The following is a 20,182-nucleotide window of genomic DNA, read 5'->3' as shown; positions in this document are numbered from 1 at the left end:
ATTTGATATACAGGTTTATGGTACGTATTTACAGTCATAGCCTAACTCAACTATACAGTCTAATCCACACTTATATAATTTATTATTTCATTATTTTTACTTTTAAAAGATTTTATTTTTAAATACACCCAGCATGCGGCTCGAACTCACAACCCTGAGATCAAGAGTTGCATGCCCACTGACTGAGCCAGCCAGGCGCCCCTTGCATAATTTATTAAAGGGCAAGTTCTCTACAATGGCTTTTTTTGATGTGAAGAACTTAATTTGGGAGCACAGAATACAACAAAAAACTTTATTAATAGACACAAAGTGAAAATATGTATTATGGTTCTGACAGTAAAACGATACATAATCTAAAGCTCAATTAAAAATAATTTTATTAAGCTGTAATCAGATACATTTTAACATGATGTGTGAGAACTCAAAATTCCACATATTCTGGAGAGTTTCAATTCTGAGAAACAATATAACATCCATATGTAAATACTAACAACTAAAAAATAATAGGTATTTAAGGACAGTTGTGTGATAGGCATTGGTTTCTAAAAGCACCTAATATACATAGCTTTTAATGGAGTTATCTTTACTTTCAAAATATAACGGTTACATTTTCTGAATTTCAAATAACAGTCTTGAGAATCTATCAGATGCTAGGTATAATTTCTATACAGGACACCAGTAAAGAAATGAACAGGTCTGTGGTTCAAAGACCTCACCTTATAGTCTTATGGGGCTACACTGCAATCAAGGCTATCCCTTCAACGCTACAGAAAGTAAGGCAATGAGTACCTAAAGTAAAATTAGTTCTCCCTCAAACAGCCAGAAGGATGGCACGGAAGGCTGAGGTAATAATGACAATGACAATGTAATAAGTGCTAGGGATCTTAATAAATTGTCTGGAATACACATAAAGGGCAATTACTCCTGCCAAAGGGCAAAAGGGTGAAAGAAAGAAAACTAAGCAGACATGAGAATATAAATACATGTTAAGAAAGCTGAATGACGGGGCGCCTGGGTAGCGCAGTCGTTAAAGCGTCTGCCTTCGGCTCAGGGCGTGATCCTGGCGTTCCGGGATCGAGCCCCACATCAGGCTCCTCTGCTGGGAGCCTGCTTCTTCCTCTCCCACTCCCCTCCTGTGTTCCCTCTCTCGCTGGCTGTCTCTATCTCTGTCAAATAAATAAATAAAATCTTTAAAAAAAAAAAAAAAAAAAAAGAAAGCTGAATGACTGATGGGGTGGCTTGAAACACTGGACTGGGGCCAGATTAAGAGGGCTCTGAAGGGAAAGAAGAAAACCAGGGTGAGGGGTCGGGGGTTGTCACTGCTAGGATGTTTGCATGAAAGAGATCACTTAATTCTTTCCACTGCCTGGGAAGTATAGAGTACTGACCCTTAATTTACATATGGGGGTCAACTATAAACTGAGCTCAGGAAGGGAACTTGAGAGAAGTAACGTGCTCAAGATTATACACAAGTAATAACATGGGAGAGCTGGAATCGCAAATCTGGTATATTTGATCGCAAAGCCTCTGCATTCCCACTATTCCAGACTGTTTTGCTGCCATCTTGGAGGAGTCTGATTTTTACTTTGAAGGAAATGAGGATTTAAAATATTTTAAAAGGAATACTGGCATGTTTGAACTTGCATTTTGAAAGAATAACTTCTAACCACATTGCATGGGATGCTTTGAAGTGGATAGGAAGACTAGTTAGAGAATTAATGGAAAAGATCAAAGTTTAGGGGAGCCTGGGTGGCTCAGTCGGGTAAGTGTCTGCCTTCAGCCCACGTCACGATCTGGGGTCCTGGGAATGAGTCTGGTGTCAGGCTCCCTGCTCAGCAGGCAGTCTGCTTCTCCCTTTCCCTCTGCCCCTCCCCCATTTCTGCGCTCGCTCTCGCGTGCTCTCTCTCTCTCAAATAAATAAATAACATCTCAGAGTTTAGACTGACCAACAGCAGTAGAGAAGATTTGGTTAATGAATGATTTACACAGGACTTCAAATTAACAGGACCTGGTGCCCTAGTCCAAGGATGAGAAAGAGAAAGACCAGATGACCAGGTAGACGGAAATGCCATTAATGGAGATTGGAGCCCAGCAAAAGAGGAGACCAGAAGAGATGAGAGCTCCAAACACGACAAATTTTCTCTGAGTCTTGGAAGTCACTAGGAAATATGATTCTAGCAAGATCAGGAGAGTAATACGGGCTGGAGATAGAGAACTCGGAAACAAACAACAGATGTCAACTGTAGTTGAAGTCATGGGAGTGGACAAGGAAGGCCAGAGAAAGCCCAGAGTGAGCTTGAGGAAGGAGCTGCACACAGTAATTACGATCAAAAGCACCAGGAGAGAGCAGTGTGCTGGGGCTCAAGGGAGCAGATTAGTTCGTGAAATAATGGGAGCTCAACAGTATTTATGAGCTACTGAAAGGTCAAATAAAACAACTGAAAATAATCCATTGGCTTTAAAAATTAGTTGGTTGCTGGTGACATTTATAAGACAAATTTTAACAACAGTGAGGTAAAAAAGAAAAGAGAATTAAACAGAAATGAAGAATTGTAGAGAGTGCAAAAAATTTGGCATTGGTGGCAAAAGAAAGGGTAACAAGATGTTATGTGAAGAATACTGCAAATTATGAAGCACACTCACTAAAAAAAGAGTAGTTTCTTCTCTTGAGTTTCTGAAGCTTTGTTACCATCTAATGAAAGATGTGTTTACAAAATGCAGAGTTTACTGAAATAAAGATTAATGTTTCAAGAAGTCTATGTTTGAGAAAGCTTCAGGACTCTAAAAGCCATAGGTAATGTTTCATGATTTGAAAAGGAAAGAGAAATACGTTCTCATTCAGGTGATGGCTGAATTAACATTCATATTATCTTTCAATATACTTTCATATCTCAGGAGGCCACATAAAGAACCAAAAAGAATTTGCCTGGATGAGAAATGTTTGGGGAAAACTAATGACTTAGTAACATTGCTTCTCTTCTAAATCAACATGAATCATTCCTGACGACTACACTATTTTCCACAACAGCAGAAGAGTCGACTTAAACATCTCCGTCTAATTATAATTACAACTCATGGAACTCAACAAAAAATGCATAACTGTTGACACAGAACTTAATCTGTCTCCATTCAGATATCATTCAGAATCACACAATTTTAAACAGCTAATGGTCAACATTCATTTAATGAGTGCAACTATAATTAAGTAAATCCCATAAAGGCTATAGTGTAAATATTAACAACAAAAGTGTGAAGGCTATTAGATCACTAACTATATTTTTAATATAGAGATCCAAAGTGAATCTGAATTAAGATACATTCTCTACCCAAACAGTTCTCTAAAAACACATATCTAAGTTAAAATAAGGTAAGGGGCGCCTGGGTGGCGCAGCGGTTAAGCGTCTGCCTTCGGCTCAGGGCGTGATCCCGGTGTTGTGGGATCGAGCCCCACATCAGGCTCCTCCGCTGGGAGCCTGCTTCTTCCTCTCCCACTCCCCCTGCTTGTGTTCCCTCTCTCGCTGGCTGTCTCTCTCTCTGTCAAATAAATAAATACAATCTTAAAAAAAAAAAAAAAAAAGAACTTCTTTTAAAAAAATAAATAAAATAAAATAAGGCAGAAGTTAGTATACACAGAATTTTAAAACCTATATCTTTATTTCATAGTATTTTATCTCTCAGATACTTAATTCCAAGATGCTTTAAGGTCATTTATATGTGCTAACTACTCTACTTTTAGATACTGGTTATTTCATAAACTAATACATGTTTTGTTTTGTTTTTAAAGAGGATCAACACAATGTGAAAGCATATACACACACACACACACACACAGACTGAGTTAGGCTGGCCATGGCAGGCTGGCTATGAAGTTATAAACTTTGTTTTATCTTTAGCATAAGTATCTAAAAAATATCAATTTTAAAAACATCACTTTTCAGAAGCTTAACTTCAGACAAATTGTTTCCGAATCTAACTAAATTTTGTTTAATCGGTTCATAAAACTACAGATAAAATTTCACTATAAAAATACAAAATTAATTCTACTCCTGGACCAGAACAGTACATTCATTAAAAATTCTCTGAAATATGGGATTTCAAAGCTGAAAAAAAGGGTGTAATACCAATTCTGTTTCAAGAATGTAATGAAAATGTGATTAAGTATACATTGGATTTTTTTACCCATAAAATCAATTTTACAATATTCATGAGTTTAAAATATTCTTTTACTGACTTTCATGTACAATAACTTAAATCAGATTTAAGTAATTATTAAGCTAATCTTTGAGAGCTACTTACAATCCAGAGGGCAAATTCCCGGCTGCAGCGATACCAAAGAAATACCACACGGCCTCAACGAGGATGAAGTCAACCAAGGCTGACAAAACCCAGGAACCCAGCAAAAAGGACTAAAAATGCAACAGGAAGAACATTACTGAAAGGAGTCTTTGAAAAATAAACTAACATTTATTTAATTAGAACCAGCTCAGGCACATTTAATTTGTTTTTATTAGCACAGAGTTTTCAAAATGGGGGGTTAAAGCCATATTGGTCAAATGCATTAACACCTTCATAATTTCTAAGTATGGTGAAAAAAAAAGATATTTATAGCATGATTTATTTTTAACAAGTAACACACAAACCATTAAGCAAAATAAGTGATTAAAATTTTACTGAAGTCAAAATCCTAATAATTTTTATTAGCCACTCACACCTGATATTATCTATTATCATTATTATTTTCTTACGCAAGTGGCTTAAATTTCAAATTTTTCTTTGGCTAATATCCATGCTCCAAATCAGACAGAGGATCCTGTAATTAAAAGATAAGTATTATCAAAGCTTAACAAAATAAAACTATTTAAAAATAAGAAAACAAAAATACTTTTTTCCATAACCTAAGTAGCAAAGGGAAAATACATAAAAACTTACTGCAAATTTTCTGCTTCCATATCTTCTTTCAAATATCCTAAAATTATAAATAAGCAGACTACTGCAGAAAGTATCTTTCAAATCAAGGCAAATTATTCTTCCACATAACAACCTCCAAATCTAAATGGGGATTTAAAAAAGAATAATAAGATTTGTTCAGATTTCTGCCTTAGCAAATTTATTACATTTACTTTATACTGCTTATTTTTAACTCTAATTTAATAAAAATAGTGATGTACACACAAAAGGAAAATTCCTCCATGTAGGCAGGTACTCACCTTTACAGCACAGGTGCCTATAAAGCAGGGCATTAGAAGGGGACTCTTGCCTATCTGGCCAGATAAACCTAATTAATCCCCCAAATCAGAAAGGTACCAACTTGGGGCCAAAGGGCCCTTATGTTCCCTTATGGCAGTGGTTCTCAGGGCTGGCCACATACTAGAATCCCCTGGGGATTTTTTTAAAAGTACACTAATGTTTAGGCCTACCACTAGATTTTTCAACTCAGCTGGTCTAGGGTGAGGTCTTGGCATCAACGTGTGTGTGTGTGTGTGTGTGTGTGTGTGTGTGTTTAGTTTATTCAGGTGATTCTAATGCACAGCCAAGGTTCCAGAAGAAGTGCATTATAGCAACTGAAATAATACAGAAGTAATATTATATTCTGACAGCAGTAATTTGGATAAATAACTGAAAGACATTCAGAGGAACTTGATAAAGCCAACATGAGCAATGGTATTAATTACATCACTATGAAGAAAAGATGTTAGTGTTCCAGAAGTAGAGTATTATGTTTAAAATGGCTGACCAAGTATTTAGCAAAGAAAAGGTAGTACGTTACATACCATAATTTGCACTAACACTCTGTGATATTGTGACTTATAATAAGAAATATAGATTTGGGGGTGCCTGGGTGGCTCAGATGGTTAAGCATCTGCCTTCGGCTCGGGTTCTGGTCCCAGGGTCCTGGGATTGAGTCCTGCATGGGACTCCCCACTCAGCAGGGAGCCTGCTTCTCCCTCTGCCTCTGCCTCTTCCCCTGCTTGTGCTCTGTCTTTCTCTCTCAAATAAATAAATAAAATCTTAAAAAAAAAAAAAAAAGAAAAGAAATATAGATTTGGTTTTCACTCTCATTTCTGGTACAGAGCTCTTAAAATCCTTTGAATTTCCTAACGGATGAAAGGCAGAAAGGTGTCTTTTTTTGGGTCAATGTGTGACTTTTAGATGTACCTAAGAATGGGGGCTGGTTGCCAAGGGAACCAACCTTGGGATTAGAGGGTTGGAACTTTCAGTCCCACCCTCTGACTGACCTACGAGGGAACAGGGAGGGGCTGGAGGTTGGACCAACTGCCAATGGCCAGTGATTTCATGAAGCCTCCATCAACACCCAAAAGGACAGAATTCAGAGCTTCCAGATTGGTGAGTACAAGGTGCCCCAGAGAGACCATGGAAGCTCTGTGTTCTCCCCACCATTCCTTGCCCAATTCATCTCTTCCATCTGGATGTTCATCTGTGTCCTTTATCCTAACCTTTTTTGATAAACATGTAATCCAGTAGGTAAAATGTTTCTCTGAGTTCCGTAAGCCACTCTAGCAAACTAATCAAACCTAAGGAGAGGGTCATGGGAACCTCTGATTTAAAGTCAGTACTAGTACTAAGTACTAGTAACAACTTGGACTTGCAACTGGCATCTCGTGTCCTGGGGGAGAGGGTGGTAATCTCTCATCTGTTGCCAGCTGGTCAGAAGCACAGGTAATAACCTGGGCTTTGCAACTAGTGTGGGGTCGGGCAGCCTGTGGGAGAAGCCTTCACCTGTGGGATCTGATATTATCTCCAGGTAGACGCTGTCGGGATTTAGTTGAATTGTAGGACACCTGGCTGGTATCCAAGAATTGCCTGGTGGTGTGAGGAAAGCCCCACGCTGGAATTGGTGTCTGAACATGCCATTTATGCTCCAACTCACAGGCAAGACCCAGCACCAGCATCTTCAAAGAGATCAGTCCATAAATCTCAAAAGCCATAGAGTTCTGCTCTTCCCAGAAATAAAAACCCAAGCAAATCTCCTACTTGATATAACCACCACTATAAAAGTAATTCATACATTCACAATCTGTTAGAGCTGGAAGAGCTTAGATCATCTAATCAATACTCAGACTTGGAATATAAAGTTTTGAAATGTTAAGTACAAAAATGCTTTTAAAAACGTTAAGAATGCATACTAATCATAATTAAAACAGATTTAACATTGCTTTTCTTTTGAAGTTGTAAATTGCATTTCCATGAGTAAGAAGTGATTGTGAGATGTGCCTACTAGTAAAAGGAAATACTGCAACTGCTTTATTATAACCAGCTTTCCTGCAAATATTAATAAATACAACTAGAAAATTCACTTGCTGATAGAGTATTAAAAATAAATATTTCTTAAAAATTTAGAGGCTTTGAGGGACAAAGAAGAACAGAAAAGAAAAAAATAGCAGAAAAGAAAGCAGAAAGAATAGCAGAAAAGAAAGAGCCCATCAAGAAAAGATTTTGCCTTCTCTCCTCACAAAGGCCCATGAAGCAGAGCTCACCTGGAAGTCGTCCTTGACTGCTTGGAGGTCATACACGAAGAACCTCTGACAGTGCGGCAGGAGGAGGGCTAGCAAAAGGGACAGGGCACTGGGGACCAGCAGAAGACCCTTGGACAGAGGTGCCTTATCTAGAGGGAAAAGAAAACTTCTTTCAGAATTACTAATTCTAAGATTTAAAAAACCATGTGGGTGAAGAGCATGAGAATTCACTTTCTTTGTATTAGAATGAAGACAACGTTCACAAGCTCTGGAATTTAATCTGTATTAACGTATATCTTCACAACCTCTATCTGCAGAGGTAAGTGATCAAAGGGCACCGGAAAACAAGGAGAATTTGCTGGCAGGGGTTCACTGTCATTTGGCTCTCACATGAGACCAAACCATGGTTATAACTAGTAACTTCCACAGGACACTTTTCAGAAACGGTCACCAAAGTGTGAAGAAATAGAGGAGTATGTTTTCCACAAAATTGACCAGTTAGCTCCTGAGAATGTATGAGATTCACACACATAACACTTTTTCAAAAAAATAAAAAAGCAGTTAAAAGTGCTACCTTTGCTGACTGCAATGGCATGCTGAGATTTTCAGCCAGCACTACCACTGGGGCCCAAGTCAGTTTTCCATTGGAGAGCCTTGTCTAAGTCTCATGCAGCCATCAAGTTACAGCTCAATTTCCACTTCCCTCCATCAGTCTCAGTGAAGCGTTTAGCTTTGCCCCCACTCTGCACCCTTGTTTCCAGGTACTATTTGAATAGTCAGGGTTTCATACTTCTTTTGCCTTCCTGACCACATTGAACACACCTGAGGGGAGGCCACCTGCCTTCTCTTCTCTACAGTGGCCACAGAGCCTAGCACAGTTCCTTGCACATACGAAATGTTCAGATCATCGACAGGTAAGACCACAGGAAAGTATCACCGATGGCAACATGCTCAGATCGTGTGAAGTGCACTTTAACTGTATTCATAAGAAATTCCCTGGGAGTGAATTTACTAGTTACAGTTGGTAATGTGGTTATTGCACCCGTTTAAGTATACAAAAATAGACCAACTGTTTCCTTTCTGGTAAGGTCTTGCAAACATCTAAACTGGAACCATTAGTAAGGTAGCTGCAAACTGTCTTCATGACCCAGATTCAACCAAGACTCCAGGGAATCTAAAAACTAAGAGAGCTCCTCATGTCCTAGCACCTCAAAAGTACAGGAAAGCACTGTGGCTGTGAGCTTGACCAACTTAAATTCTATCTTGCAGTTGCTGTTCTGCTCACCTGTAAAATGAAAAGAAAAGAAGCTACCTCAAAAGTGTATGAGAAGCAAACAAAAGAAAGAATGCCTCTAGGGGAGACGGCTCCCACCACCACACGCACACCACCCAGGAGAAAGGGTTTCCTTCGGGGCAGGTGAGCTCCTGCATCTGTGTGACAGGCTGGAAGACGGAGCCGGGGTGATGCAGCTGCACCCTGAAGGGGCAGCAAGGCTCCTGTCTCCTTCTTCAACTTGGGCTTCCGCCTATCCTTGTGAAATGGGTCCCAACACTCATTCCTGCCTCTGCCTTGCCAGCTCTGAGCAACTCAGCGTTACTGGAAGAAATTGGAGCTGAGCTGCAAGATCTCCCTGCAGGTTCATGATCTCAAATCTCAACGGACACTCTCCACCGACCAGCAATTCTACTGCTTTTCTCCAACTTCTTATTTCATATTATCTCCTCCTCTCTCCTCAAACCTCCCTGCTCCACACTCCCAGCTTGGCTTACATGTCGCCAAGTGAAGAAATGAATGCTTTTCTTGGGTTACTCTCCATCGTTTCCTAAAATTAGTAAGTACTTCTGATAGATCACACATTACCCTATGCCCCTGGGGTACAGAAATTAATGATGGACAAAGTCCCACTCCTTTGTGGTCTAGACAGGAGAGAAGAGAGAACACACAAAACTAGGTAAATATGTATGGTGTCAGAGGGAAATAAATGCTATAGAAAAATCAAGCAGGATAAAAAGTGTGGTTGTGCTATCCACCATGCATTTCCTGGTCTCTTTCCAGACACGTGATACGACTGCTGAGCCACTCATACCCGCCCCCAGCTGAAGTTAGGTATGACAACATGATTTGCTTTCGCCAAGTCAGTGTGACACACGTCACTTTTGTGGCGATACCTGAAGAGCAGTGGATGGTGTTTCCCTCTGCCAGTGCTCAAGGTGGTAGCTAGGCTATCAGATCCCAGAGGTGAAGATGACAAGGAGTAGACCTCCCAGGTGACAGGCAACAGAGGCGTACCTTCAGTGAGAAACGAATCTTGTCGTTTTAGGCCCCCGATATTTTGCAGCTGTTTGCTACTGCAGCATAACTTAACCTATCCTGATTCAGGGGAAAACACAGTACTGGTGGGAAAGAGGGGTACTATTTTACATAGGGTGATTAGAAGGCCCTTCTGATACAGTAAGATTTGAGAAGGGACCTGAGAAAATGGGCCCTGCAGATAGCTGGGGAACTGTACTTCTGGCAGAGGAAACAGCAAGTACAAATACTTTCAGACAGGAACATGCTCAATGTGATTAAGAAGCAGCCAGGCTGCCAGAGGCAGCTAAGACCAAAGAAGCACAAGGCAGACAGGGAGGATATAAGGTCAAAGAAGTGGCATAGCGAATGGAGTAGAGCCCCGTAGGCAAGCATAAGGATTTTAACCTTTCCTATAAAAGTGACGGGATGCTTTTGGGGGACCTAAGGAGAGGAATAACATGATCAGACACATTTTCAAAGGATCGCTTCACTTGCTATATTGAGAAGAGATTACAGGAAGGCACATATGGAAGAAAGGAGACCAGTTAGGAGTCTGATGTGATAATCCAGGCAAGAGAGGAAGATGGTCTGGACCACGGTGGTTTAGGTGGGGGTGGTAAGAGTGGTCTGAATTGGGATGCTCTTTGAAGGCACAGCAGGCAGGATTTGCTAGCTGACTGGGTGTAAAGTATGGGTAAATGGAAAAATCAAAGATGATTCCAAAGTTTTTGTTCTGAGCAACTGGAAACACTGCTGCCAGTTACTAAGATGGAAAATGCATCACCCTTGCTCTTCCCATGCATACAAGATCCGGGCCCATCTTGCAAAATACTCCCAACCCCCATCCCTAACCCCACTTGTCAGGGCTCTATCCTCTACCCTGCTACTCAATGTAACCAGTCCACAAACTGCTAGCAGTCCACAGTGAGGTACAGAGTTTGCACCAGAACGTGAACCAGCACATTGCATCCTTCAGGGAGGAAGTCCTGCTCTGAAAAAAAAAAAAAAAAAATCAACCAAACTGAACATGTGCTTTGCTCAAATGTCACCTTATTTGTAACTACCCCATGTAACTAACTTTGGATTACTTTTTTCATAGCACTTACCAACAACTGGCTTATTAAATAATGACTCATCAAATCTATGATTCAAAATGACTGTAAGAGACACCATTATTTTAGGTGTCACTAAAAAAGAAACACTGCCTTATAAAATTCTAAAATGTTATCAATTATTATAAAGGACACCCAATTTTAGAAATGCTAAAATGTGAAAAATGCAATTTAGAATCAAGAAATATGTTTCTTTGTGTATGGCTTCTTGAAGGCAGCAACTTTGTCTGGGATAGTATGCTGCAGATCTCCCATGCCGAGAACAGAATCTGGCCCATTAAGGCACTCAGTGAATGTTTGTTTAATGAAAGGTGACTGACGTCTAAGAGGTGGAAGCCACCGCAGGGTCCATCCGTGTATAGGTGGATAAACAAAATGTGGCATACACATACAATGGAATAGTATTCCATCTTAAAAAGGAAGGAAATTCGGGCACATGCTACAGTATGGACACACCTTTCAGACATCATACTGAGTGAAATAAGCCAGACACAAAAAGATAAATACCATATGACTCCACTTACATGAAGTACCTAAGCGGTCACACTCATGGAGACAGGAAGTAGAATAGCAGTGGCCAGGGGATGGGGGAGGGAGGAATAGGGAGTTGTTCAATGGGTATAGAGTTTCAGTTTTGCAAGATGAAAAGAGTTCTAGAGGATGTACTTAATGCCACAGACCTGTATAGTTAAAAGTGGTTGAGATGTCGATTTTAGGTTATGTATATTTTACCACAACTAAAAATCAGAACTAAAAAGAAATAAAATAATTGCTGAATGAATAACTGATCCTAATTTATACAATCATTTTAATTCTGTCCAGGTCTAAACAAACCCCAAAAAATACAGATCTGATAACTTAAATCGGGTAACTCCACCACTAAGCCCTCTTCTTTTTTTTTTTAAGTCCTCCTCTTAAGATGAGCAAAAATCAGATCTCCAAAGTCTACGCAGAAAGCAACAATAGGAGCGCCTGGGTGGCACAGCGGTTGAGCGTCTGCCTTCGGCTCAGGGCGTGATCCCGGCGTTATGGGATCGCGAGTCCCACATCAGGCTCCTCCGCTATGAGCCTGCTTCTTCCTCTCCCACTCCCCCTGCTTGTGTTCCCTCTCGCTGGCTGTCTCTATCTCTGTCAAATAAATAAATAAAATCTTTAAAAAAAAAAAAAAAAGAAAGCAACAATATACAAATGCCCAAGAAGTTCCACACCACAGGGTAAGTACACAGTATTACTATGGACAGCAAGATTTACTGATCAATTCATGATCTGTACATGTCACTATATGAAAATTTTACCTCAAAAAAAGGAATTTTAAACAATTACAGTGATTAAATTCTCATTAATAACATGCATACTTGAGTGTTTAGAGATAAAGTGGCTACACAGTTTTTGAAATGCATCAAAAAATAAGATATATTGGGACGCCTGGGTGGCTCAGTCGGTTGAGCGTCCAATTCTTGATCTCAGCTCAGGTCTTGATCTCAGGGTCACGAGTTAAGCCCTGTATTGGGCTCCACGATGGTCAAGGAGCCTACTTTAAAAAAAAAATAAAGGAAAGAAAAGAGGATTGATGAAATAAATAAAGGGATGGATAAGATATAGCATATATAAGAAAATGTTAATTGTAGAATTAGGTGGTAGGTATATGATGTTCACTGTACCATTCTTTCAACTTCAAGCATGTTTGAAAATATTCATAATAAAATATGCGGGGGGGGAACACAGTGAATCACAGAATTTGAAAGCTGAGGGACATCTGGGTGGCTCAGTTGGTTAAGCATCTGGCCTTGGCTAAGGTCATGATCCCAAGGTCCTGGGATCGAATCCCACATCAGGCTCCCTGCTCAGCCGGAAGCCTGCTTCTCTCTCTGACTGCCCCCCCCCACTCATGCTCATGCTTGCTCTTGCTCTCTCTGTCTAAAATAAATAAATAAAATCTTAAAAAAGAAAAAAAAAGAAAGCTGAGAAAGAACTTCGAAATACATGAAGCAAAAACTGACAGAACTAAAAAGAGAAACAGATAAATCCCCAAATACAGTTGGCTACTTCAGCACTCCTGTCAGTAATCAATAATATAAGTAGACAGAAAATCAGTGTTATGGACTAATTGTGTCTCCTCAAAATCCATGTGCCCCAACTCTCAATGTGACTATATGTGGAAATGGAGCCTTTAAACAGATGAAGTGAAGTCATAAAGGTAGGAACCTAACCCAATCTGTCCATGTAAGAGGAAGAGACCTCAGCAATGCACACATACAGAGAATAGACCATATGAACACCCAGGGAGACAGCCGCCTACAAGCCAAGGAAGGAGGCTTCAGGAAAAATTTGCCAACACCTTGATCTTGGACTTCCAGCCTCCTAAGCTGTGAGAATATAAATCTCTGATGTTTCAGGCAATCTGTGATACACTGTTATGGCAATCAGTAAAACTATATAAGACTTGAAAAACAACATCCATCACTTTGACCTGATGGACTTTTATAGAACACTCTACCCAACAATAGCAAATTACATTTTTTTCAAGTGTATATAGAACATTCCCCAAGAAAGATCATATCCTGGGTCATAAACACACCTCAAAAAATACAAAGAAATTAAAATCATACAAAGTGTGTTCCCTGACTATAAGAGAATTAAATTAGAAAACAGAAAGATGGATGGAAAATTCCCCCAAAATTTGAAAGTTAAACAACATACTTTTTTTTAAAAAAGATTTTATTTATTTATTTGAGAGACAGAGAGAGAGAGAAAGAAAACGAATAGAGGGAGGGGCAGAGGGAGAAGCAGACTCCCTGCTGAGCACAGAGGTGGACGCAGGGCTAGATCCAGGACCCCGAAATCACGAGACCTGACCCACCCAAGTGCCCCTAAACAACATACGTCTAAATAATATCTAGGTCAAACAGGGAATGACAGGGAAATTAGGATATGTGTTAAAGATAATGAAAAGTGAAACTACAACCAAGTAAAATTTGCAGCCTAAAAATAAAGCAGTGCTTAGAGGAAAATGTATAGCATTAAATGTTTATATAAGAAGGGAAAGGTCTCAAATGATGATGTAGGCTACAAGCTTTAAAAAAAAAAAAAAAGAGGGGCGCCTGGGTGGCACAGCGGTGAAGCGTCTGCCTTCGGCTCGGGACATGATCCCAGTGTTGTGGGATCGAGCCCCACATCAGGCTCCTCCGCTGTGAGCCTGCTTCTTCTTCTCCCGCTCCCCCTGCCTGTGTTCCCTCTCTCCCTGGCTGTCTCTATCTCTGTCGAATAAATAAAATCTTAAAAAAAGAAAGAAAGAAAGAAAGAAAGAAAGAAAGAAAGAAAGAAAGAAAGAAAGAAAGAAGAGCAAATTAAACCCTAAGCAAGCAGATCAAAAGAAGTAACATACGGGGGTACCTGGGTGGCTCAGTCGTTAAGCGTCTGCCCTCGGCTCAGAGCATGTTCCCAGGGTCCTGGGATCGAGCCCTGCATCGGGCTCCCTCCTCTGCTGGGAGCCTGCTTCTTCCTCTCCCACTCCCCCTGCTTGTGTTCCCTCTCTCACTGGCTGTCTCTCTCTCTCTCCAGTAAATAAATAAAATCTTAAAAAAAAAAAAAAGTAACATATGGGCAGAAATCAATGAAATAGAAAACCAAAATACAATAGAGAAAAATCAATAAAACTAAAAGCTGATTCTTTGAGAAGATCAATGAAATTGATACACCTCTAGAAGGACTGATCGGAGAAAAAAGAAGACACAAGTACCAGTATTGGGAATGAAGGAAGAGGCGTCAATACAGATCCCATAGACATCAATAGGATAAGGGGTTGCACAACATTGTAAAATGTACTTAATGCCAGGGGACTGTACACTTAAAAATTGTAAATTTTATGTATGCACTTTTTATCACAAATAATTTAAAATTTTTAATTTTAATTAAATTAAAATTAAAAATTAAAAATTTTTAAATATTAAAAATAACATTTTATCCCTTAATTTGACAATTTAGACAAAACAGACAAATTCCTTGAAAGATAAAACCTACCAAACCTCACTCAAGAAAGCAATGGATAACTTGAATAGTCCTACAGAAATGAAGAAATTGAATTTCTTAGTTAAAAGTCTTCCAACAAAGAAAACTCTAGGCCTGATGGCTTCACTGAAGAATTCTTCCAATTACTTAAGGGGAAAAGAGTACCAATTCTACACAAACTCTTCACCATAAAGAAGAGGAGAGAACACTTCCTAATTTCGTTTTATGAAGCCAACATTACACTGATACCAAAACTGGACAAAGGCATTAAAACAACAGACCAGTATTTCTTAGGAACAGAGATGCAAAATTCTTAACAAAATGTGAGCAAACTGAATCCAGCTACACAGAAAAAGGATAAAACATGACAACCAAGTGACGTTTATACCAGGAATGTAAAGTAAATCAATGTACTTCATCATATCAATAAAGAAAACCATACCACATAACTCTACTCACACTGTGTACAATTCTCTGCTTATTCCACAAAGTCAATTTTTGTCAATTCATGAGGCAAAACTGGCCACTTACTGCTGTATTTAATGACAGGCTACCTCCTTGATCAACTCTCACCACTAATCCTATCCAACATGGACTGAGCACTCACCAAGTGCACAGTACTATACACAGCACGTACTACCGTGCTCCTGACACTTGCACCTCAGGACCTAACACCTGCTACCCTCTACCCAAAATGTTCTTCCCATGTCCAGCTTATCCTCATCATTCAGTCCCCATTTCAAACAGCATCTCCTCAGACTGACTTTCTCTCACGACTTCATTGCTCTAGAGCACATCATGCTGTTTTTACTTTATAGCATTTCTTCACTATTTGAAATTCTTGTTTGCTAATTTCTTTGTCTGTCTCCTTTACCAGAATGTGAACTCTGTGAAGGTAGGGTCCTTGTTTGTCTCGCTCTACTATATTCCCATGCCCAAAACAGCACCTGGCACACAGTACTGTTTCAGTGTATTTGGTGAATGATGTGAGGTAGAAACTACTCTCTCCAAACTTACACACGAGAAAACCGTGACTCGAAGAGAAGCTACCCATCCATATTCATGAAATGTCTTAGCCTGGGTTCCAGTGAACGTAAAGGGAGAGACAAAGGTTTATAGGCAGGTAGTTTATTTTGGAATGTGATCCCAGGGAGCAGGAATGAAGGACACGGGGAATCAAACAGGGAGGGAGAGTAAATATAAGGGCTGACCATCGAGTTGGCCACCACTATGAGTGACAGATGTTTCTGACAAGTGCTCGATACCGTAGGATTTTCTAAGAATCCTTGTGAATGTATCTCAGAACTATCACCCAGCAAAGAAACAGAAAAGCATTTTTATCCATCATCCCTCAATAGTCTAGAGTGGCCATAGAAAAGAAGCCCCATGGGAGGACCAGACAAATAAGCTTTACCAAACCAGTCTGGCTAATGCAAACAAAACTGTAGGAACATAAGGAATCAGAGGCGAGGCTGAATGCCCTGAAATGCTGTACAAGGTAGGATGTCTGCAGCACTGGCTAGGGAGAGGCAGAGCCAGGTCCAAACCCTGACAATCCGGCTGAAAATAAAACTGCTTCCTATGTTGCGCTGCCATAGAACTCCAGGGCTAAAAGGGATTTTCACCTGGATGGTAGGTTTCAAGGGAAAGATACATACAGTCACAAACACGAGTAATAGAAATTAAAGTGGTGCCCTGTATAACTAAAGTAAATGCAATTGTGAATAGAGATAAAAAGACTGCAGTTGGGGGAGGGTGCAGGACAGAGCAGTGGGTACTTACCTAATGCTGAACTGAACAAAAGTTTTAAAATATATATAAACCTTTTGATCCAAAAAAAGTCTACATTTACCTAGGGATTTAGCCCAAACTAATTATCATGGATATACACAAAGATTTTGCTACAAAGATGCTTATCACAACAATGTTTATAATAGTGAAAAGACTAGAAATAACATGAATGTCCACCAGGAAAATGGGTAAATTATGTTCTAGCCACAAAATGGAATAATATTCAATTTTAAGTAGCAGAAAACTATTTCATGCTTTGGAAAACTGTTCGTAAATGGTAAGTGCAAAATATTTCTAGCAGTATTATTATATAATACTTTTAATAATAGTACATAAATAGCACATGGATTTCTAAAGCATCTATCAAAATATTACCAGTGGTAATCTCTGAATGATCTGTTCACAGGAGATTCAAGTTTTTTTTAATAAAAATCTACTTTAAGAATTAGAAAAAATAATTTTTGGTTAGCTACTAATTCAGCAAAAAGGTTCATTAAATCCCTACACACTGAGAATAGGCAAGTCACTAGCAATCTTCTGGCCTGTGAGTAGAGCCAGGAAGTGGTTCATATATGAAGCACCCAAACAGTGATCAAATGGAAGTTCAAAAAAAAAAAAAAGTCACTTCTCTGCAACAGGTCCTACCACCTCTGAAAATAGAGATGCTACAAATTTTGAGAATAACAGACAATATATTAACCTAAAAGTAGAGATGAAAAACATCTATGGCCAAGATAAAACCACAAAGTTCAAGATATCTTTTTGGGTCATTCATCTCTTTGGTATGACCAAAGTACACAGCCATCTCTTTGCGGCAATGAATAGCAATCAGTCTTTGGTGACTACGTATTATCCTAAAATAATTATTACAGTATATGTGGATTACTTTAGGCCAGGCACTGTGTTTTAAAAAGCACTATCTCAGTGAATGCCTACTGCAACCGTGAGGCAGCAATTAGTTATCCTCATACTCCAGGTGAAAAATAGGCTAAGAACTAGTTACGACTAGTTACTTGAGTGGCTGAGATTTAAACCTATTTTGCCTGACTCTAAAGAAAAGAAAGATTTTCTAATATAGAATAAGGAAATATGGTATCTTGACATCATGGTCCATGGTCCAAAGCGATTTTCATTATTATTTAGTACTTTACATGTTCTCTTTTTGGTTCCTCAAAAAGTTAAACACAGAATTACCATACAACCCAGCAAATCTACTCCTTGTTATATACCCAAGAGAACTGAAAACAGATGTTCAAATAAAAATATAAATATGCACAGTAGCATTATCATAATGGCCAAGAAGTAGAAACAACCTCCAAATGTTCATCAACAGATGAATGGATAAACAAAACGTTGGTCTATCCTTACAACAGAATAACAGTCAGCAGAGTGAACTACTGGTACATGCTACAGTATGGATGGGCCTTGAAAACATCATGTTAAGTGAAAGAAGGCAGCCATGAAAGCAATATGTTGCATGATTCCATTTACAAGTAAAGCTCAGAATTTAAACATCCATAGAGACCTAAAGCAGATTAGCAGTTATCAGAGGAAGGGAGAAGAAGGGAATGGCGAGTAACTGCTTAACATGGGTACAGAGTTTCTTTTTGGGGTGATAAAAATGTTCTGTTATTAGACAGTGAATGGTAATGACTGCACAACAATGTGAATGTACTGGAAGTCAATAACTGAACACTATAAAATGGTGAATTTTGTGTCATGTGAATTTTACCTGAATGAAAATATGTATTTTTTCCACACCGAAGACACTAACCACAGGTGTTGCAAAGCTTGGCCATGTGGGCTGTTACAGAAGCATCGCAGCTAAAGAGAGAAGGGGTGGGACTGAGGGGAAGAAAAAGGCAGCTACCCAGCAACTGCGCCCATCCCCACAAGTCAGCCATGTAAAAATACACTCGTCAAAAACCCCAGTGTGGTTCACACCCCAGAGAAGAGAGGCCACCATATCCTATCATATTGGTTTTCCTATTTCTGACCACTTGACTATTTCTCAAGTTTCTCAGGGTTCCACAAGAATGGTGTCTCATGAAGTAACTTAAGGTTTTTCATTAGAAAGGGGCTAGAACAAAAATAAGCATGGAAGTCAAAAAAAGTACAATAACCTGGCCACCTGCCTTCCATCATGGTTTATTCTCCGGACCTATGAGCCTCCTGGAGGAAAACTCAATGAAACTTATCCTCAGTGTCCAAATTAGGGAGGACCAAGTGCCTTCTGATGACATCTCAACAAAGACTGCCATGAAATTGCCTGAGAATCAAAAGATCTCAACTCTATTTTTGTCACATTCATTTCCTTATAATGTTCAAAAGTAAAATGCTGTAAGCCATCCACATTCATCCTCATGTACGGAGAAGTCAAGGACACTGGGCACCTGCCACACTGACCGCTCCTCACATAGGTCACCAAACAACCAGGCGGAGTGCCTGACTCATGAGGGCAGCCAATAAACACCGGTTACTGGACCAATGCTTGTAAATTCATCAGGGAAATGAATAGGAGAAAAGACGAAGAGTTTCCAGAAAACCACAACAACAAAAAGGCAAGGAGGAGAGCTTACCCTCTAGATACGAAAAATGTGTCCTATATCTAAAATATTTAGACTGAGTTAGGGGGGAAAAAAAAGGCGCAATAAAATTGAAAAAGAAGTTCTAAAACAGAGCCTAACACAAAGGCTTGCATGCCAGAGAACAGCATGCCAAATCTGCAGGTCATCAACAATGGCATTAGTCACTATGCTTTTATTTCGGTCCAGCCACTACGTGGACACTACCCAGATTTATTCTTCTTAGTAAGATTTTAGACAAACATTAAGCCTTTCAAAAACAACAACAACATTAAGTCTTCCATTAAGCATAAAACGCAGTAATAGTAAAGGTGCTATTATAATGAAATAATACAATTATAATGAAATAATAATTTTAAAAGCCAAAAGAAGAATGCTATGATTGTTATGCAGAGGGGATAATTATTCAACAGTAGGAACGACTCTGAAAAAGTAAATCTGTGGATAGTTCTGAACCCTGCAATAGACTGTAGGAGAAAAAGAGGAATTTTAAAAAAGAGAAAATGTGTGGTTATTGGCAAGAAATCTGTTCAAGTGCCTAAAGAGGCCAGGCAGGGATCAACAAAACGGAGGAAATAGACGGCACAAAGTACGTGATCAGTAGATTTCTGTCACATAACAATTCAGTCCCAATGTTGCCAGATATAAGCAAAATCTGGATTTGTGTCTTTAATACTCCAACTTTAAAATGTTGGGAAAGTAACTCTCTTCCCCACCCCTGTACCCTCACCACCAACACATGAATCCAACAAAACCTATCTGTGTGGCCTGCCAGCTTTCAAAGCCAGGTGCAGAGAATCACCAGAGAAGTGGACGCCTGTCTGAGAAATGCTAATTTAAGAGAGGGCTGAGCTGAAAAGGCCAAGTACGAGGAAAGTGTGGCCAGTAACAGCTTCATGACAAGCCATAGATGGCTCT

The 20,182-nt window shown here is 39.5% G+C and overlaps 1 protein-coding gene across 2 annotated transcripts in view; it reads right to left on the bottom strand.

Annotated features, from left to right (window-relative positions):
• The window catches only part of UBAC2 (UBA domain containing 2), a 172,604-nt gene that overhangs the window by 129,606 nt on the left and 22,816 nt on the right, over nucleotides 1–20,182 (bottom strand). For both annotated transcript variants that reach the window (XM_008685003.2, XM_008685004.2), the window contains exons 2-4: nucleotides 7,497–7,624; nucleotides 4,930–5,049; nucleotides 4,297–4,406 (exon numbers count right to left, since the gene is read on the bottom strand). In XM_008685003.2, the coding sequence (XP_008683225.1) occupies nucleotides 4,297–4,406; nucleotides 4,930–5,049; nucleotides 7,497–7,624 (358 nt within the window). The remainder of the gene's footprint in view (nucleotides 1–4,296; nucleotides 4,407–4,929; nucleotides 5,050–7,496; nucleotides 7,625–20,182) is intronic.

Source organism: Ursus maritimus, unplaced genomic scaffold, assembly GCF_017311325.1.
Source record: "Ursus maritimus isolate PB19 unplaced genomic scaffold, ASM1731132v1 scaffold_10, whole genome shotgun sequence".
NCBI lineage: Eukaryota > Metazoa > Chordata > Mammalia > Carnivora > Ursidae > Ursus > Ursus maritimus.
Note: the sequence above shows the minus strand (reverse complement) of the source record. Positions and strands in the feature narration are given on the sequence as shown.